The sequence below is a fragment of the Saccopteryx leptura genome, chromosome 3 (genome assembly GCF_036850995.1).
Source record: "Saccopteryx leptura isolate mSacLep1 chromosome 3, mSacLep1_pri_phased_curated, whole genome shotgun sequence".
NCBI classification, from domain to species: domain Eukaryota; kingdom Metazoa; phylum Chordata; class Mammalia; order Chiroptera; family Emballonuridae; genus Saccopteryx; species Saccopteryx leptura.
Window position 1 is genome coordinate 186,993,586 of NC_089505.1, and position 22,378 is coordinate 187,015,963.

At 39.5% G+C, this 22,378-nt stretch overlaps 1 protein-coding gene across 13 annotated transcripts in view; it reads right to left on the minus strand.

The window, feature by feature from the left end:
• Positions 1-239: 239 nt before the first annotated feature.
• Positions 240-22,378, minus strand: part of MAK (male germ cell associated kinase) — a 57,851-nt gene continuing 35,712 nt past the window's right edge. For 12 of the 13 annotated variants that reach the window (XM_066377031.1, XM_066377028.1, XM_066377025.1 and 9 more), the window contains 4 exons: positions 21,452-21,624; positions 16,918-17,066; positions 12,574-12,705; positions 3,343-3,629 (listed from right to left, as the gene is read on the minus strand). In XM_066377031.1, the coding sequence (XP_066233128.1) occupies positions 3,475-3,629; positions 12,574-12,705; positions 16,918-17,066; positions 21,452-21,624 (609 nt within the window). In that variant the 3' untranslated portion in view covers positions 3,343-3,474. Of the gene's footprint in view, positions 3,630-12,573; positions 12,706-16,917; positions 17,067-21,451; positions 21,625-22,378 lie in introns of all 13 variants that reach the window. The other variant, XM_066377023.1, reaches the window with a different exon arrangement.

The window sequence follows — 22,378 nt, forward strand, 5'->3', positions numbered from 1 at the left end:
TCTAGTGAAGGAGAGAAACAGAGTTAGAGGGCTGACGTTACCTGACTTCAATACTTTTATAAAGCTATAGTAATCAAGATACTGGCGAAAGGTAAACACATAAATCAATGGGACAGAATGGAGAGCCCAGAAATAGACCCATGCAAATACAGTCAACTGATCTTTGACAAAGTAGCAAAGGCAGATCAACAATCTTTTCAACAAATGATGCTGGAACATCAACACACGCAAAACGTATCTAGACATAGACTTTAAATCTTTTATAGAATTTAACTCAAAATGGATCATATATACAAATGCAAAATACAAAACTATAAAACTCCTAGATGATAATAGAGGAAGTCACAGATGTCCTTGGGTTTGGTGATGACTTTCTATAATACTGAAAGCATGATTCATGAAATAAATTGTTAAGACTTCATTAAATTAAAATTTTCTGCTCTGGAAAAGATAGTGTTAAGGGAGCAGACAAGTCACAGACTGGGAGGAAATATTTGCAAAAGATATATCTGATAAAGATCTGTTATCCAAAATATACAAAGAACTGTTAAAACTCAACAATAAGAAAACCATCCAATTTAAAAATGGGCAAAATATCTGAACAGTTTACCAAAGGAGATATACAGATGGAAAAAAAGCATATGAAAGGATGCTCCACTCTATGTCCTTAGGGAAATGCAAACTGAAACATGATACCACTACATACTTAACAAGAATAGCCAAAATCTAAAACCGACAACTCTAAATGCTGACGAAGAACTCGCATTCATTACTAGTGGGAATGGAAAAACGGTATTCACTTTGGAAGACAGTTTGGTTTTTTCTTAACAAAACTAAACATACTCCTACCACATGATCCAGCAATTATGTTCCTTGGAACTTACCCATATGAGGTGAAAACGATGTCCACACAAAACATGCATATGAATGTTTATAGCAGCTTTATTCATAATTGCCAAAACTTGGAAACAACCAAAACTTCCTTTAGCAGGTAAATAGATAAACTGATATATATAGACAATATGTACATATGTGTGTATATATATATATATATATATATGTATGTATGTATAAATATAGAATATTATTTAGTGATAAACAAATGAGCTATCAAGCCAAGAAAAGACATGGAGGAAATTTAAATGTATATTTGTAGGTGAAAGAAGCCAATATAAAAGGCTACATAGTGCCTTATTCCAACTCTATGACATTATTGAAAAGGAGAAACTAGGGAGACAAAATGATCAGTTGTTGCCAGAGGTTTGAGGCAGGTAGGGAAGGATGAATAGGTAGAGCACAGGGGATTCTTAGGGTGGTAAAATTATTATGTATAGTTGTTAATGACATATATTTTTGTCAAAACCCACAGAATGTATGATATAAAGTGTGAACCCTAATGTAAACTATGGACTTTAGTTAATGTATCAATATTGATTCATCAGTTATAAAAAATGTCACACAGTAACACAAGATGTTAATAATAGAGGAAATTTGAGGTAATGAGGGAGTATGTATGGAAACTCTAAACTTTCTAATCAATTTTTCCATAAACATAAAACTGCTAAAGAAAAAACAACTCAAAGCTAACTAATGAAAAAAAACAGAAAGGTAGGCCTCAGAGTGTAAGTATAAAGTTTAAAAACATAAAGAAAAGACACTAGTTAACCATATTAACTTTAATATCTATTCAGAATTTAAACAGTCCCAGCCACATAAAAGAATTTTTTAGCTCTTTTTTTTGACAGAGAGCGCGAGTCAATGAGAGGGACAGATAGAGACAGACAGGCAGAAAGGGAGGGAGGGAGAGATGAGAAGCATCAATTCTTCATTGCAGCTCCTGAGTTGTTTAGTGATTGCTTTCTCATATGTGCTTTGATGGGGGGGGGGGGGCTAAAGAAGAGCAAGTGCCCCTTGCTCAAGCCAGCGACCTTGGGTTCAAGGTAGTGACCTTGGGCTTCAAGTCAGCGACCTCTGGGCTCAAGCCAGCAACCATGGGGTCATGTCCATGATCCCACGCTCAAGCCAATGACCCCTCACTCAAGCTGGTGAGCCTCCACTCAAGCCAGATGAGACTGCACTCAAGCTGGTGACCTCGGGGCTCTGAACCTGGGTCCTCTGCATCCCAGTCCAACACTCTGTCCACTGTGCCACTGCCTGGTCAGGCAGAATTTTTTAGCTTTGAGACAGTAATTAAAACTGTACAAATATATATAGCCATTACCACCAACATAAATTATTCAGATTTTACATTTTTCAACAAGGAGAGCTGAATCTTCTGTACAAAAATATCGTATTATGATGATGTGTCTTTGGGATAATTATTAGCATTTATTACAAAGTCATAAAATATATAAAATTATCAGCTGTTAACATTATTTTCTAAAAAGAATATACAGTACTAATGTCCAGTCCATAAAATGGTAGGTTTAAATAGAGTTGTCATAAGTTCAAAATGTCTATTTTAAATACCAATTTAGAACTAAAACTAAGACAAAAAAATGTACTAAGTGAAATCACTGCTGTAGCAGCTCAATGCACTTGCTCTTCAGAGCAAACATGACAGTCACCTGTGTCAGTGATCAGCAGCAAGAGTCTGCTTTGGGGAACCAGCTGACATCTCTCATCCTTATGTCCAGTAGGAACATGGAAATGTATTTTGAAAGTCTGATGAACACACATCACAATTTTAAGAACTTTTTTGATGTGAACATGGAAGATCCTTGACTTGGTTCATAGTATCATTAAGCCATTGGGTTTGATCGTTACCATGGATTCATAGCAGTTGTATTGGTCAAAATTAAGCAGTAGGCCCACTTTCCACTAAAATAAGGTGGTATAATTTTGACATCTCTATGTTAAAGAAAAATTTATTTCTAAGAAAGACATACTGCTTAGGATTGGCAATATGATTGCTTCCGTAATTTCAAAGTAGAAGAATGATGTATTACCATTTTTCTGCCATTGCCAAAGTGGCAGAGGAGAGCCTTGGCCAAATAAGAACTGTACCTGACAGCCTACCATACCGGTGGTCTACCTAAACTGGTATAAAAAATTGTGAAAACACAATAAACCTCTGAGGCCAAATGATGAATTATTAAGTAGTTTAGGTAAATATATACAACACATGAAAACTAAAAGACTAAACATTTCTGGAGACATTTCTGGAGGCATTTCTTTTTAAAAAGCTTCTTGTACTTAATATCTATTAATTTGTATATCAAATACTTAATACTTTGGCAAATAGTTTATTCAATACTTTGTAAAGTCTTACCCATATATCAGTCTCACTCATATAGGGGCAACAAAGCCAAGAAAATGCATTTCACTTCTAGGAAAGAAAATAGGAGATGAGTTTTGTCTTCAGAGTACCCACTATTCTACAGTTCTTCCTGCACATAGTAGAAGTAGACATCTGTAGACGTTTCCGAGGCTTAGAGGACTCTGTGGGCAATGACACAGGGCTGCACACCAGACCTACCGGCGGCCTCCATACTTGGCCATCCAGTCTGTCCTCCCGTGCACTGAGGGAACTGGCTGTGCACGATTCACAATATTTAGATTCTTGGCTGTAGAACTGTAAGTAGGTCCTGAATATTGCCCTCGACCAGTTTTTGTGTTCATGGTATATTCTGAAAGAAAACAGAATCAAATATTAGAATTTTTTAGTTTGATAATTAAATTCAAAATAAGTGATTCACCCTCTCATTCTATGGGGAAATTTTGAATTTTCTCCTTTAAAAGATTAATTCAGTGGTCTATAAGGGTTTTCTAAAGATTAAAACTAAAAATTCCAGTGTAGTATTCTGTTGACACCAATGAGAACTTTCAGTAGCTTCAGAGCCATTATTTCCGGTTTACAGCTGACACTGCTGCTCTTTCTTATTTGGGTTCGGGAGCTGCCGCCACGTTTAGATAGGTAACAGCCAACTAAGATGACCACGTTCAGTAGTCAATACCCACAGTCTTAGTGACTTCATAAAGTTAGACTTGTGGTAACATCTAAATAATATTCAAACACAGATAACTACAAAAAGTATATTCAGAATTATGAATCCTATAAAGCTCTGGCTTCATGGAGCTACATATTAGGCATCTTTTTAAACATTAAAATGCAGTTTTTTAGACTCAAGAAAACTTAGTTTTTTATTGGGAAAAGGATGGATGATAACAGAATCGCTCTAATAGGTGAGCCATTCCTAGGACCCCAAACCTTTCATCATAAGGTTTTATTCATACATTAGGTTGAGTAAAATTTAGCAAAATTTTAAATTCTTAAACTTTTTTTTTTTTTTTTACAGAGACAGAGTCAGAGAGAGGGACAGACAGACAGGAACGGAAAGATGAGAAGCATCAATCATTAGTTTTTCGTTGTGCATTGTGATACCTTAGTTGTTCATTGATTGCTTTCTCATATGTGCCTTGACCGTGGGCCTTCAGCAGACCGAGTAACCCCTTGCTCAAGCCAGCGACTTTGGGTCCAAGCTGGTGAGCTTTTGCTCAAACCAGATGAGCCTGTGCTCAAGCTGGTGACCTCGGGGTCTCGAACCTGGGTCCTCGGCATCCCAGTCTGACGCTCTATCCACTGTGCCACCGCCTGGTCAGGCTCATCCTACTCTTAACTTGTTTTAAATTCTCAAAGGTAAAAAGCCAATAAAAAGCTACCTAACAAAGGCAGGAAGAACATATCTAGAAGGGCCAGTTAATGCACGTTTTGCAGGAACAGTGGAACACAGACGAGCATCAGTCTGCTCAATTAGTGAGCTCACATGAGGTCTACAGGTCAAAATGGCACTGTGGGCAGATGGGAGAGCATGTGAAAAGATGGGAGTGGAAGGAGGAAGGAAAAGAGGCAATAAGTCCAGGTGATTCACAGAAGGGGGAAGGGGACACATTCTTAAGTTATTACTGGGTAGAAAGTGAGGGGCTGGGGAGTGAAAAACAGGCAAGTTACTTTCCAGGTCACAACAGCCTAAGTTGAAGCCTAAATGCATCTGAAGGAAACTGAGTCCAGGCCAAGAGTTGTAAAACCAAGGAGACAAAATGTTAACATTTAGGATTCTCTCTGAAAAATAATAGTGTTAGGATTCAAAACCCTTGGTCAAGAGCTTGGTCGCTGACAAAGGAGCCCAGATCTCATGCGGGGCAAAAAAGGCTTTTTGTGACTCAACTGGATCATGCCCCGCACTGCAGCAGGCCCAGGGTGGGGCCGTCAGCCCTCTAGCCCTTGTTGTGCATTTATTTTAAAAACTACATGTGTCCTATCAAGGGCACTTAATTTCTTGTAGAAAAGGTTTGCTAAAGGAAAGGGTGTTTGCCTCTAGGGAAGAATTTAATCAGTGCCACTACTATATAATTTTAGCAAGACTGAAAAAAATGCCTTTGTACAATGGAGATCAAATATTGGGTGGGGCAAGACTAGGTTTATAGCTGTTCATTTGGAAAATAATAACGAGTAAACAGTAATATATGAATAAACTCTGGGTTATGCGTACTCACACTGTAAGCCTATTTTTGCCCTATCCTGTAGTAGATTCTGGAATAGTGGTTGGAGGATTAAATGTGTTAATGTACGCAGAACTCTCAGAACTGGGCCGAAAAGGGCAGCTGTATAGGAGAGAAGTCCCTCCTCAAAGTCCTTGTCACTGTTAAAGCAGGGGATAGGAGGTATTAGACAGTTTGAAATGAGAGATTACATGGAGAGGAAGGAAGAAATTAATTTGAATTTTTTTCTCAAAATTTGAGAGTGAGGAAGAACAGCAGCAGACATGGAGATCGTGAGGAGGGGAACTAGCTGAGTAAATGGTAATGACCTGGTTCTGTTTTGTTGTGGGAAACTGCCACACAAATGGGAGGGCTGGAAAATACTTCTACAGAACAGTGTTCCTAAGGCTCAGTAGTAACCACTTGAGAATGATTAATATTTACTTCTTTTTTTTACCTTTCCTCCTATCACCATCAGTGGGGAAATCTGATGAGCAGAGTAAATGAAGAGATGAAAAGTTATGAGAAAGCATTTACTTTAAAAAATGAAAACAGGAATATGCATGCTCATCTGACAGAATAATATATAAGAGTCTTCAATATCTTATAAACACCCTCTAAGAGCAGTTACTCAGGTAACAAAATGATGTGTAACATAATGATTTTCAGCTTTTACATTAAAAACTGCTACTAAGCTATGGCTAATAACTCATTATAAGGCTGGCTTAAAATATCTGAGACTTCATAAAAATGATTGCTGTACATAGTTATATATTTTTTTCAGCAGAGAGAAAATAAAGCAATCTTTTTTCACAGATAAGGTAACTGATTACTGTTTAAGCAGTTCTACTGTGGTAAGAAAAAATTACAAAAATTCAGTGCTTTTTAGAATTTTAGCTCCAATAATGGGAACTTTAAGACTGGCAACTCTAATCAGGAGTTTTAATATAAGATCCTGGTTAGGACAGGCTGTCAGAAAACTTTTGGAGTCAACTTTTAAACGATATTGTAATTAGGTATCTTATCAAACTTCTGATTATCTGCCTTAGTGTTTACTTTAGGTGCTTTCATGAGGATATCTGTTTTAGATTACAATAACTTAGAGTTCATAGTCCAATCTGGTCAGCTGAAATACAAAACCATCACCCTCAGTTTCAAGAGCATAGCCCTGAATGTGGCTGTCATAAGCCACACCACTGCAAAGTAGGTGACTTTAGAGGGTGGAGGAATAAATCCTGTCACCAGCAGCACAGCAAAAGCCAATGGAAGTTCTGCCACAGTTCAGTTCTGTACTCTAAACGGAGCCCTAGAGGAATGGCCTGTCACTAATAGAGAAGAGCCTCAACATTTACTGAGCTTGCACTCTGGGCCAGGTGCTAGGCAAAAGCTCTGAGAAATACATCTTCTCACATCTGATGTAGCACAGTGTCTATCTGGCTTCATCACTTATGAGCTGTGTGACATTAGGTAATGTCAACTCCCTCATCTATAAAAGAGAACTATGTCATCAGGTTGAGGATTAAACGGCACAGCCTGTGTATCTAGCAGAGTAACAACTTAATTAGAAGTAGTTCTTATAATTATTGCATGCTAGAATCACATCTTTGGGAGAAAAACAGGACATTTTGCCAAAAACAATGAAAACTTGCTAATAAGGTGAGATCAACTTAAAAATCTTACTTGGGAAAAGTGACTATAGAAGCTTTCATAAGCTTCTTTCTGATCATACTTCCCAAAAATGTATCCAAAGTCATTCTTATCTGAAGCTGCTGCACCTAGAGGTGCTAAGTGTATTCTTTGGCCAGCTGACCCCACTTCTTTTTTGAGAAAGGAAGGAATATATCCTGCCTGATTGTAAGTAGCATACCGTCCAAGATTTCCTAGTGATGTATCATAAAGTTTCATCGTCAGAAGGTGAATATTTTAAAGTACCAGAGAGTAATTTTGAATACTACCACTACCAATTCTAAGTTCTATTTTTTGAGCATCTACTATATTTCACGCATGGCACTATAGTTTAACAGATAATCCTATTCAGTCCATATAACAACCCTCTTAGATTCATATTATTATTAAAACCTATGGCTTAGAACTTGCCTAAATTCTTATAGTTAATAAGCGACTGAGTTCAAATCTGAATGCAAGGCTGAGTTCTCCCTGAACATGCCAGGCTTGTATGCTCCAATTCCTAACATGGGGTATTTCCTGCCAGGAAGCTGCATCGCTGTGGTGCCCTCTGGGCTCTTCTTCATTTTGTAAAATCACGATAAATGCACCTATTCATGTAGGGTTGTTATAGGAATTGAACCAGATGTATGCAAAGCACTTAGCACAGAACCTTGTATTCCGCAAACATGAACTTTCATCCTCCTCCTCCTCATCATCACTATTAGTGAATGATCAGTCTAGGGGCAACATAGGGATGGGTGGGAAGGGGAAAATCTAAGGCAGGAGAGCAGTCAAGAGGTCACTGCTAGAGCTGAAATGACAGATGATGAAGGTCTGAACTAACGCAGGCACTGAGGCAATGGAGAAGAGGGGAACTGAGTGAGTACGTGGGGGAAAGGCACGGGCAAGACAGAAATGTAAAACCCTAAGGTTGACCTTTAGGTGACTAAGAACAACAACATGAAGTGAATCGGGTTTGGGGGAAGATACGGTGCATGTGGAATATTCAAGTCCCAGAGACAGAGCAGCCTGGGAGACTGGAATGATCAGGTATGGCAGTCATAGAGCCATGGGCTTGGGGGAGGCATCTCAGAAAGACTGCAGGATGAGCTGAGCCCAGGAACACCAGCATTAATGGAATGGAAAGGAAAGGACCCAGTGGAGGAGAGAGGAAAGAAAAGAAGATGGTAGAAAGGGCGGGGTCTGAGAATTCAAGAGAAACAGTGTGTGAAGACAGAAGGAATAAGAAAGGAGGCACAGGTCTTGGAGGGATTAGCATGCCCACTGGATCTAGCCACTAGGATAATGACAGGACCTAGCAGGACCTGTTTCAGTAGCCTGAGGATAAACTACAGGGAGTTGAGCAACCTGGAAATATGAGGAGAAATGAATACAAATGCTCTTTCAAGGAGCCTAGTTACGCCAGAAAGGAAGTAAGTTTGTCAGAGAAAAAATGAGTGTCCTGATAGCTTTGGTGCCTTCAAAGAACTATTCATTTGGTAGCTACAACTGAAGCTTTTTTATATAGTGTATTTGTTCACAAGTCTGGACCCTGAGCTTCTGGGTCCCTGATGTCTGTCACGGTGCCGTGCATAGTAGCTTCTTAGTGAGTGTTTGCTCTTAAACCAGCAAATGTCTAACAGCATTATTTACCAGACCCTAAAAGATTTTACACAGTAAACATGTTATCAGTTTATACAACTTTTAACACTACTGAATTTTGCATAAACACAGCTGCCTAATTTGACTTTTCTTTTCCCTCCAGTATTCATTTTAAATCATGAATCAGTCCTTCATTTCAAAAGACTTTTTGAAAGGAAGTTCAAGGCAGTGATCACATTTCAGTAGCAATTTCAAAACATCTCTCTTGCTCTCACCCTCTTCATCAGAGCAAACACTTACTGAATGTTTACTGTTTGACAAAAATCTTAGGTATGGTTATATAATAATACCTAGGTAAATATTATTTCCTGAATTTTTTATACAGGGAAACTGACCTCAGGAGTATACATAACTTGTCAAAAATCATAAGGCTAGTGAGTAACGGAATGAAAATATATCAGACTCTGAAAGCCAGGCACTAAACAGTTCTGGAAGGCTTCTCCCTGTTAAAGGAAGAAGTTGCTAAGGAAAAATGTGTAGAAATAAAGTCTTCTTAAATTATTTTGGCTCATCATTTGAAATACCTTGTGAACTGCAAATTCAGGTTGGAGCCAACAGTCAGCAATGTTTAAAGCAGAAACACAATCTCTAGGAAATCCACCATCTCTATTAATCTGGGTAACTTTTTTTTTATATGACTGTTAATGTTTAATAAATAAGTTTCAGAACTTTAAAGAAAAATTCCAGGAAAATTTATTACAAAATTAGAATATGTCCTTTTAAGTAGATTTACTTGATTTGTATAAATTATCATAATTAAGTTAAGAATACACACATAGAGCTTTTTGAGAACAAATTAGTCTTAGAATCTGAACTGCTGAAGATGTGCTTGACAGGGCATGTGTCTCTTTCTCTTAGACGGGATCTGACTCAAAAACAGGAGACCTTGGCCTTCAGAGGGTGGCCTTTCATGACAAGATTTGAGGTAAATGTTGAGAAGAAAATTGAACAAGAGATTCAAAGAACAAGATGTACTCATCTATAATGCCCCAAAATTACCTTGTGTGTCCTCTAATTTTTCAGGAAAACTTTCACTGCATGATAGTGAAATTGGTTTAATTATGCTTTCTTCAAAGGAGAAGGCAGATGGAAAGGAAGAATAATAAGGAGAATATTTTAAGAAAAGCAGAGAAAAATGGGTTAGATGATTAATGAAAAGATCCAGAAAGAACCTGTAATGTGAAAAAATTTCCTTGTGTGTTGCGACAGCTTTCATTTGATGCTAATCTTTCATCATCCTAAAGCACCAGCTGTGGTACTATTCTTTAAACTGGTTTGTATTTAACCAGTTGGCTCAGTAATATTATTTTTTTAAAACAGAAAAAATAAGTAAATTACAGTGCTGCAGCGTTTGACACCTCAGCACTTATAAAATGGATAAGTTGAATCTTCAAAGTATCTGGAAAACCTATAAAATGGCTGACGTATTTGATGTCACAACAGAACTACTTAATTGCTAAACAATAATCCTCATACTTTTTTTTTTTTTTTTTTTTCTTTCTGAAGCTGGAAACGGGGAGAGACAGTGAGACAGACTCCCACATGGGCCCAACCGGGATCCACTCGGCACGCCCACCAGGGGCAACGCTCTGCCCACCAGGGGCGATGCTCTGCCCCTCCTGGGTGTCGCTCTGCCGCAACCAGAGCCACTCTAGCACCTGGGGCAGAGGCCAAGGAGCCATCCCCAGCGCCCGGGCCATCTTTGCTCCAATGGAGCCTTGGCTGCGGGAGGGGAAGAGAGGGACAGAGAGGAAGGAGGGGGTGGGGTGGAGAAGCAAATGGGCACTTCTCCTATGTGCCCTGGCCGGGAATCGAACCTGGGACTCCACGCCAGGCCGACGCTCTACCGCTGAGCCAACCAGCCAGGGCCTAATCCTCATACCTTTTTGATCCAAAACTACCTATATTAAAAAAAACCCCAAAAAACTCTTTACTTTTTCACATACTTTATTTAACCTGATACCTAAAATTTTCCATCCTAAGTTTTACAGTTCCAAAAGATGTAATTATGGAATATTATAATTATAGACATTGGCCTGACCAGGTGGTGACACAGTGGATAGAGTGTCAGACTGGGATGCAGAGAACCCAAGTTCGAAACCCCGAGGTCACTGGCTTGAGCCCAAAAGTCACTGGCTTGAAGCCCAAGGTTGCTGGCTTGAGCAAGGGGTCACTTGCTCTGCTGTAGCCCCCTGGTCAAGGCACATAATAGAAAGCAATCAATGAACAACTAAGGAGCTGCAATGAAGAATTAATGCTTTTCATCTCTCTCCCTTCCTGTCTGTTTGTCTCTGTCTCTCTCTCTGTTTCTCTGTCTTTGTCATAAACACACAAAAAAGAATAATTATAGACATTGAACTATCACATACATACATAAAACTATTATACCTTTTAAAATATAACCAATAGAGTTTAAACACCACAGTGATTTTATGCCTACCAATATTGACTTAAGAAATACAGGAAACAGGTTTTATTTTTAACAGCTGGAAATTTCACAATAATCCCTTTTCTTTCTAGAGTTTTACTTTCATTTATAACTTAACTCCAAAATTTTACCCAAGTAATAATTTTAGGCCTAAAAGTCTTTAAATTGATCACTCAAAAGTGTAAACTGACACCTTTAAAACAATTTCTTGTAACCATAAGCATTATTAAAATACTCTTTTCTTGATTAAGTTAGTTTTAATTACAATGATTCCTTATATATAATTAATCAAAAAAGATGAATATCTAAATTTTTATTACTACACATGAAAAGTAATTTGGGGGGGAAGTCATATTAATGAGAAAGATGGGACCTTTTTCAAGTAGCTCAAGTATCCACAAGTGAATATTACTTATTGCTAAAATCAGCATTCAACATTAATTCTATTGCTTTTTTTTTCATTTTTGAAAACGGAAGCCATGAAAATCCTTGTTAACATAAACAGTTGGAAATGAAAGGTGTTTTGTTACAGCTGTATCACTATACTCTTTGAACTCTATTAAAGTTATAAACAAAAGCCATAGAGTGACCTCATAAGAACTGACTTAATTACCCGTCAGCTAACTGAAGGTTCCCGCCAATCTTTTGAAAGTTAAAAACTGGAAACCACTTGATTTAAGGATTTGTTCCCCAATCACTTTTTCAACACTTATACTAGCATATCAAATTACCCCTTTGTAGGTACCCCAGGTATTTGTACACTTTGGGGAAATAGGAAGCACACCAGAATAAACAGTGAGAAGCCTTCCTTTCTTTTGGTAAAGTAGAACAAAAACACTTGTTCAGGCAGATTCATTTTAAGAAAGAATCGGTGTAGAAACTGAGACCTGGCAAATGATTCCCTTAAAATGATCTGTGCTAAAGTACCAGTTGGAAAATCTTCGTGTTCCCCCAAGGGCATCCCAGTTGGAAGGAGGCAGCTGCAATGTATGTGTGTGTGTGTGTGTGTGTGTGTGTGTTTTCTTTTTTTGAAAGAGGAAGGGAGAGAGAGAGAAGCATCAACTGGTGTTCCACTTAGTTGTGTACCCACTGATCGCTTCTCATACTGCCCTGATTGGGGCTGGCACTAGAAATCTTGGGGTCAAGCCAGCACCCTCAGAAACAAGGTGGCACCCTTGGAATTGAGCTGGTAACCCTGGAATGGAACCAGCGACCTCTGTGCTCCAGGACAATGCTCTTGCCACTGTGCCAGCAGCCAGGGCTGCAATATAATAAAAAGTAGAAATCTACAGAAGACAATAAAAATTTATACTTTAAATGTATTCTTGCTTTACCTGCATTACTCCTTTTGAAAGCAAATTCTGCCCCAATGGATCCCAGTGACTTAGGAAATAACTGATTACTCCAAGTATATGAATTTAGATCTGCTCCACTGGCTATCAAGGACACGTTCTTAGGATTTACACCTTAGAAAAACAAAGTAGTCATTTCAAAGTTTAGAGTGTAATAATAAACGTGGAGGAAAAAACATACATTCAAACATAGATTAGAAATAACTTGGGGGCCCTGGCCAGTTGGCTCAGTGGATAGAGCGTCGGCCTGGTGGGCGAACGTCCTGGGTTCAATCCCAGGTTAGGGCACACAGGGAGGTGACCATCTGCTACTCTTCCCCTCCCTCCCTCTCTTCTCTCTCTTCCTCTCTCCTGCAGCCAGTGGCTGGACCGGGTATGAGCGTCAGCCTGGGTGCTGAGGATAGGTTGGTTGATTGGAGCATCGGCCCCATGTGGGGGATTGCTGGGTGGTTCCCAGTCAGGGCGCATGCGGGAGTCTCTCTATCTCCCCTCCTCTCACTTAAAAAAAGAAAGAAATAACTTGGGAGAGAAGGACGGAAATAACTTTTGGTTACAGTGTAGCAAATACTTGCTACTCTTCCACACCTAATCCTGTTCTTCCTAAGTCTCCCCCATCTCAGATCATCGCTTATCCACCCAGGATTCATGTCCCAAGCTTACTTTTCCCTTATTTTTCATCAATATCCATCAGCTAGTCCATTTCCAAAACATATCATGAGCCCATCTCCCTCTAAATCATCATCATCTTTTCCCTGGAGGACTACAGTAGCTTCCCAACCAGCCTCCCACGCTTCTAGTCTTGTCCTCATGTAATCCATTCTGTACACAAAGAGTTTTTTTAAACATACAAATCACATGTCACTCACCTCCTGAAGTCCTCTCAAAGGCCTCCGTTGGACTCAGAATAAAACCCATTTTCTTCCCCTGCGTTCAAGGTGCTGTAGCATCTGAACCCTGCCAGATTTGCCCCTCACTTCACACCATTAACTCCAAAGGTGAAGCCTTTTTCTTTCCCACCTCTACCCGAAACATCTTTTCTCAGCTCTTCACAAATGCCTTTCTCATCTTTCTGGTATCTGCTCAAATGTTACATAATCAAGGAGTTCCCCCTCCCCCCTACACACACCTCTATCAGTCATACCCTCGGTCATCTCCCTGTTTTCACAGCAGCACTTAGTTCTACCTGCTAATTTCCTTTTTCTTTCGCCATGAGAATGTAAGCTCCAGGAGAGCAGGGACTTTGGCTGTCTTGCTCAATGCTATATATATGCTATATAAACACAGGGTGGGCAAAGTAGTTTACAGTTGTATGACAAAGGTTTTCTTGTCTTATTATTATTTTATTTTTTATTTTTTTTGTATTTTTCTGAAGCTGGAAACGGGGAGGCAGTCAGACAGACTCCCGCATGCACCTGACCGGGATCCACCCAGCATGCCCACCAGGGGGCGATGCTTGGCCCCTCTGGGGCGTTGCTCTGTTGCAACCAGAGCCATTCTAGCGCCTGGGGCAGAGGCCAAGGAGCCATACCCAGCGCCCGGGCCATCTTTTGCTCCAATGGAGCCTCGGCTGCGGGAGGGGAAGAGAGAGATAGAGAGGAAAGAAAGGGGTAGGGGTGGAGAAGCAGATGGGCACCTCTCCTGTGTGCCCTGGCCAGGAACTGACCCGGGACTTCCGCACGCCAGGCCGACGCTTTACCACTGAGCCAACCGGCCAGGGCCTCTTGTCTCATTATTAATATTGTAGTATTTTCCATATGAACTGTAAATCTACTTTGGCCACACCTTGTATATCAATGCCAGAATAGTAAATACCTGACACATATAAAGTACATAACATACTACACTGCTCACAAAAACTAGGGGGTCAGGGAATGTGCAGATACTCCAGTACTTTCATTCAGCCTTCTGTATAGTGCATTTTCACCAATGAAATAAGTTAGTTTTGCATCTCATTTGCATAATCAAACAACTTTCTTTGAGTTGTCAGTTTGCTTTTCTGATATTCTTGTTTAAAAAAAATCAAATGCTTCTTTTTTTTTATCACTTCATATTCATTTTGAAATATCCCCTAATTTTTGTGAGCAGTATATATTTTATCACTGAGTGAATGAGTAAAATATATGAATGAATCAACAGAATTAACAAATGAATGCTCATGCTACTACAAGTCCTAGAATGTTTTCCCTCTTCCTCTGCATGGAGAAATGCTGCTATTCCATTAAGGGCCAGCTGACTCGCCTCCTTTATAAAGGTTTAAAACAAAACAAAACAAACATTTACCCCACTTAGATCTCCAAATATGCCAGGATTATCGTTTTAGCTCTGTCCTTGATAACTTCATGCCAGTCTTCAACTTCTTTTAGGAAGTATCTTCCTCTGTACTAGTCAGCAGAGAAGTGTATCCTTAAAGCCTTGATTAGTTTTCCATAAGGTTTTTTTTAACTTATTCAACACCTGTGCCTAAAACTGTATATCCACCATGCTTTCTGTTTTCTATCCCATTCATTTCTAAACCCTTTCCTTGGTTTCATTCCTTTCCCTCCTCAATTACTGACAACAGGAGTGGATCCCTATTAGATTTCTAGAAATGAAATTTATATGGTCGCCTAAAAGGTAAACAGAAAAATATGTTATGCATCAATCTCTTTCTACCAGTCCGGTCTCAACCTGTTCTCTTTTCTTCCTTACCCCTCTTTCCCAAACAAGCTTCTGGGAAGTGAAGACTAGGGCCTACTTCTGGAGGCTTAGATGTGAAAAGCAAATCTTCCTCAGGTGAGCCAATGGCCTGCTTACTACTTTCAGAAGCTGTAAATGACCATGCCCACAAAATCACAAAAGGAAAAGGTCATCTCTTCCTCTTCCTGGACTAAAGAAGTATCTGTATAGGTAGTGATTTATACATTGATTTCCTTTTGATCAAATTGAATTTTAAACCTTTTTTTATGTGAGAGGAGGGGAGATAGAGAGATAGACTCCCACATGCACCCTGACCGGGATCCACTCAGCAACCCTGTCTGGGGCTGATGCTTGGACCAACTGAACTATCCTCAGGGTCTGGTGCTGACACCTGAACCAGTCAAGCCACTGGCTGTGGGAAAGGAAGAGAGAGAAGAGGGGGAGGGGAAGAGAAGCAAACATTTACCTCACTTATAATTGCTTAGGTCACTTCTCATTTGTGCCCTGACTGGCAATCAGACCCAGGACATCTGTATGATGGGCTGACGCTCTATCCCTGAGTTGGCCAGGGCCAAACTGTAAACTTTTTAAAGTGGATTTTGAGACAAACATTCTATATTGCTCACAAAAATTAGGGGATATTTCAAATGAATATGAAGCAATAAAAAAGCATTTGATTTTTTTTATTAAACAAGAACATCAGAAAAGCGAGTGACAAGTCAAAGAAAGTTAGTTGTTCAATTATGCAAATGAGATGCAAAACCAACTTTTATTTCATTGGTGAAAATGCACTATACAAAAGGCTGAAAGTACTGGAGTAGCTGCATGTTCCCTGATCCCCTAATTTTTGTGAGCAGTGTTGTACATGCAGATGCAACACAAACTTCTTACCTGTCCTAAGCTCCAGATTCATATATCCAATTGTCCTTGAGACACATCAACTCAGTTGTTTAACAGGCATCCCAACCTCAACCCCTGTCCTCTCCTAAATCTCCCCTTTCTCGTCTAGCCAGTTGCCAAGTCAAAAACCCAGAAACGAATTCCTCTGTTCTTTACCATTACCCATGCTAATCTGGAAGCAAGTCCTCTCAGTTCCACTACTGAAATACATCTGGATTTCATCCATTTCTCTGTTTTTATTACTCTGAAACAAGCCATTATCCTCTCTGTCCAGACATACACAGTGGCTTCAGACCAGTCTTCTTGCCTATCTTAAGCCCTAGCACGTTCTAGTCAGCAGCCCAAATGATCTTTCAAAAACATATATCAAATCCTTTAGAAAATAGTATAAAATTCTACATTTTATAAAAAGTTGTGATGGGGATGTAGAATAGTTTTAATAAAATTTAGCATTTCCTAAAGGCAAAGGGAGGGTGCTACCTTTCTGGGTCATATTCTTTATCTTGATTTTTGGCTGCTAGGCATTTCTTGAGAAGACTTCATAGAGGCAGGAGGCAGGAGGCAGGAAAAGTATTTGGTAACAAGTACTGACAATGTCAGTGTACCGGTATGATGCTCTACCTACTGAAACACTGGGCCAGGGCTATACTTTTTATTTAATGGATGCCCTTTCTACAAAGATTCCAAGACACTTGAGCCTGACTTATCTATATTGTTGTTAGCAGTAAGCATTTTATTTTCTCTACTTACCGGGAAGGTATCTTGATTGTTTTAAGTAGTAGTGTTTAGCTGTTGAAGCAGTTGACAATTCAGAATCAGATTTTAGGGAAATGGCAGCAGGTAAGCTCTTGTTTTCCCCTGCTGAGTGGTAGGAACTTGAGGGTACTGACTCTGGAAGACTTGAAAGTCAACGTAAGGTAGCATTACAGTGTGAAGAATGAGAAGATGACACTACTATGTTCTCACATACCCTTTCCACATCTTTTCAAAACAGTGAAGGTTACTTCACATAAATGGTTTCCATCAGAGTCCTTTTGCTGATAGGAACACCGATTGTTGACCTTTTTCCCCCAATAAATATTGGGCAGTGTATAGAACCTTTTTTTTTTTTTACAGAGAGAGAGTCAGAGAGAGGGATAAACAGGGACAGACAGACAGGAACGGAGAAATGAGAAGCATCAATCATTAGTTTTTCGTTGCGCATTGCGACACCTTAGTTTGTTCATTGATTGCTCTCTCATATGTGCCTTGACCGCGGGCCTTCAGCAGACCGAGTAACCCCTTGCTTGAGCCAGCGACCTTGGGTCCAAGGTGGTGAGCTTTTGCTCAAACCAGATGAGCCCGCACTCAAGCTGGCAACCTTGGGGTCTCGAACCTGGGTCCTCGGCATCCCAGTCCCTATCCATTGCGCCACCACCTGGTCAGCTAGAATCATTTCTAATACTAGCCATTAGGTGACAGAGAGCTTTCTAACTGAGCAGCAAACTGCCTGTGTATATGTTTCTATCTTCCCTACAACTGCTGCAGTTGTGATTTATAATGTGGGAAGACAGCATGTAGAAAGGGAAGACAATCATAACCATCATCACCTATCTACCAGAGTAATGTATAATCAGTGAGGTTGTTTGGGACTCCCTTGGAGACTGACACCACCTTGGATGGCCTTTTGAATCGGGGGATAGCCCTAGACACAGGTAGGCCCCTTTCATTAAAAGCAGTCCCACCCATTCCTGACTCCTTTCCTTTCCCTTCAGCCCACTGTAGTTCCACAAATGGCTGAAAATCTACTCATTTTTAAAACCACTTACTCTAAAGAGATTTCTTCTCCTCCTCAAAGTGGTCTACCCATAAACAGAATTCTTAGTGCTCCCCACAGCTCTGTCATTAGTGGCACAGCATACACTCTGTCTTGTGCTATAGTTACTTGAAGGTCCTATTTCTGCTGCTATACTTTGATGGACAGAAGACAGACTACGTAATTTCATTACTCTGCTTAACACTAACTAGGTATTAAGTAAATGTCTACCAAGTGTGAATTCAAGTAGAAGTATAAATTAGTATAAACGTTTTAAAAGACAACCATTAAGTAAAAGCTGTACACTTCAGTGCCCGGTACTTTGTATTCTTCATGGGGCAGACCCAGCTGCCTGAGAAGCTGAGCAGAGAAGAGCAGAGCCCATTCAGTTCACCAAGGGTTCGAGCTCCTGTTGCCTAAGGTGCAGTGGGGTACAGAAGAGACAGATCTTGACTTGAATTAAGCCTCATCTGTACTTGGTCAACCTAATTTTTTAACCTATATGAGGCTCAGTGTCCTATTCTGCAGATATTTTTAATAAAGTATGAAAATTATAAATAAAATTTAGCTAGGTGCTTAATAAATGGTAATATATTAATAACTATTATATGTCTAAAGTGTATAAGGCCAGTAAAGATACCAAAAAAACCACAAAACACCTGAGGAAATACCTTATTAAAAAGTCATTGTTATATTGTTATATAGTGTCTCTTTCTCTAAAGAATTTCAAGATAAAAGGAATATTTGGTGTTGAAGACATTGACCAATTTTCCCTTTGCCAGAATCAAGTATATAGATGACAAACTTGATTTTTACTATAGGTTTTGATTCAAACATCTACTATTAAAAGTACAGGGGTGAAGAAAAGTAGGTTTATAGTTGTGAGCATGCACAGTTTATTCTTCTATTATTTATTTATTAATTGTATTATTTGTTATTAACAACCCACTTTTCCCCACTCTTATATATTGATAAGGTTCAGCTCGAATTAGAATAATATGGGTTTAAAGAAATGTTTTCAAGTCATCTACATAATACACCAGAGGTCTTCAAACTCTTTTGCTCCCAGATACAAAGAATTGTTTTTAAAAAGCCCAAAACAACTATGCAGCAACCTGCACATTTAAGGTGAAGTGTACAATTTTTCATCCTAAATTAAAAATTTTATTTCTTGTTACTTACTAATAGCAGATAAAATCAGTAAATATTCCATAAGATGAAATATTATGAGGATTTGTTACTTCATAACCTTAAAAATGTCCCTGTCTCAGAAGTGGCATTACACTTAAAAAAGAAGAAAAAATATTATGAAGATTGATTGTAATTGGAATATTTCGTGGTATAACTTGATAAAATGTTTTTAACTACCTTATTCCATAAAATACTCTGAATTTTCAAAAATTATGTATAATTTATATCAGTAGGTATTGAAAACTCAGATAGTTTCACAAAATACTCCAGTGCATTTTTTTTTTTTGTAGTAGAGACAGAGAGAGGGACAGAGAGGGACAGACAGACAGGAAGGGAGAGAGTTGAGAAACATCAATTCTTTGTTGCGGTTCCTTAGTTGTTCATTGTTTGATTTCCTATATGTGCCTTGAACAGGGGGCTAGAGCAGACCGAGTGACCCCTTGCTCGAGCCAGCGACTTTGGGCTGGTGAGCCTTGCCCAAACCAGATGAGCCCGCGCCCAAGCTGGCGACCTCGGGGTCTTGAACCTGGGTCTTCCACATCCCAGTCCAATGCGCTCTATCCACTGCGCCATCGCCTGGTCACGCTCCAGTGCTTTTTTTTTTTTTTTTTTTTTACAGGGACAAAGAGAGAGTCAGAGAGAGGGATAGACAGGAATGGAGAGAGATGAGAAGCATCAATCATCAGTTTTTCGTTGGGACACCTTAGTTGTTCATTGATTGCTTTCTCATATGTGCCTTGACCGCGGGCCTTTAGCAGACCAAGTAACCCCTTGCTCGAGCCAGCTACCTTGGGTCCAAGCTGGTGAGCTTTGCTCAAGCCAGATGAGCCCGCGCCCAAGCTGGTGACCTCGGGGTCTCGAACCTGGGTCCTTCTGCATCCCAGTTCGACGCTTTATCCACTGCGCCACCACCTGGTCAGGCTCCAGTGCATTTTTAAAGAGAAAGCATCACTAGGCTCTGGTTCTTCAAATGGTTCTGAATTTTCATGCTTTCCAACACATACTAAAATACCCTATTGTAAGGTTGGTGGATAGAGGTATGGTCACGTGGGGAACTCAGACCCACCCACTTTGGCTAGGACCGCCCACAATCAAGCCCGCCAAAGGAAGCTTCCCAGGAACCATTTGGAAAGAAGTGATCGCCAAAGGAAGCTTCCCAGGAACCATTTGGAAAGAAGTGATCGTCTGCCAGCCAGTGAAATTTCACCACGTCATAGTAGCTCCACTTCCCTAGAGGGACCCTTTAAATATCTCCCATGCGGTTTAATCTTTGCAACTTCTCTGGCCTCCATCTTTCCTCCGGGCCAGGGAACCTTGCCGGGCGGGGTGTGCGCTCTGTACTCAATAAAGCCGTTTACTTATTCCACACTTTGCAGCTCCGGCCCTCTTCCTTCCTTCTCGGCGGGGAAAAATACCTTACACCTATGTCTAATTCAGGGTTTCCCCCTTAGGAGAAATATGCATAAGATGAGAAAGAAAGCCTTTTGAGTTGAAGGTGGCAGTCTTCTGAGTTTTCCCTTTGCTTAGCACTTCACAAGTATGACACCCTTATGCCATGCAAAATATGAAATGGCTGAGAGGTGTGACTCTGGCAAAGCGAGAGGTGGATTAAGCAGGTTTTAGAGAAGAGTACTGTGGAATTCGAGGATCCAGAAATTGAGAATTATCCAATGTCCCCCTGAGAGAGTCTTCAATGAAATGAAGACTACTCCCAAATGAAAACTTCTGCACTATGGAATGCTAAACCACCACTAGATAAACAACCCCGACTCATGCCACATCCTTTCTCCCTATTCCTCTTGTGATCCAAACAAGAAAGAAAGGAAGGAAAATATTTTCCCAAGACATTCTCCAAAATTTAACCCATCCTCATTTCCAAGTTGAATAATGCACTCAGGATGATTCAACTTATAAAAATAAAAAGGACTGCCGGAAATACTAAAACCCCAGAAAAAGTTCAGGAAATGATAAAAAAAAAAAAAAAAGTAGAATCTTGACACCATCAGAGTGCTTTGCTCTCTGCAAATAGATATGTGAATTTCAAATGGGAATAATGGTGATAATAATTCAAGAGGGCACACTAAAACCTGAACAAGAACCCCTTCCTTCACACACTGTCAACACTCAGCCATTAACACTGAGAATCATTACTGTGAGAAGTCAGGAGTCTTACCTTTCAGAAGTAAGTCAGCTTTAAGCTACTTACTGTCTTTGAATATCTATAGTCATTTCTATTAACGAGTAAAATAAGGTCAATGCATGACACAAATATACTACTGGATGAATTTGAAATCTTACCGAAATGGAGAATCTTTTCTCCTCTTTTCTTTGAAAACATTCATGCTTGACTTCTTGGAATGGGAGGATCCGAAATCACAGTCCTCAAGCTCTTCCCAACTATCTCCAGACTTGAACACAGTCTGACCCCAGCGCCTCCTAGCGCTTTTATGCCCCAGCATGCCATTTGGCTTCTGTGGTGGAAAATCAGTCATCATCATCTTTAATCCATTTGCTGAATGCCTTTTATACACAAGCTATTGTATTTAATACTAAGAGTGCCCATTTTCAAGGAGCCTTCCATATAGTTAAGGTAACATACATACATATTTATGTATATATACTGCTCACAAAAGTTGGGAGATATTTTATTGCTTCCTATTCATTTTGAAATATCCCCTAATTCTGATCACAAAAATTAGGGGGTATTTTCTCTTCCTATTCATTTTGAAATATCCCCTAATTTTTGTGAGCAGTACATAGAGCAAAATGTATATATGCACATTTAACTATATAAAAAATATGACAGGAATTGAGAGAAAGGAAGGATCTCTGTGAACCTGGTTTGGAGGGAGAATTGAATACTTACGATCAAAACTGACTCCTCATTGATGTGTAATTTGGAAAACTGCCAAGTGTGGCTGTATCTCTTGGGCAAGTGACTCAAACTCTCAAAGCCTTTGTTTTTTCCTCCTTAAATGGGAACATATAGTATTTATCTAATTTGGTGCTGATGAATTCAATAATAAAATACACTGGAAGTCCTTAGGATAGGGCCTAGCACATAAGACTCACTACAGATTAGATATTACTATTGCTGTTGTTGTTTTCTAGAATATGGAAGAGAAAATGTATAAAGTGTGGTCTTTTAAAAAAAATTTTATTTTATTATCTTCTGGACTTATCTTTATTATTTATTTTCTGTGACAGAGACAGAGAGAAGAAATG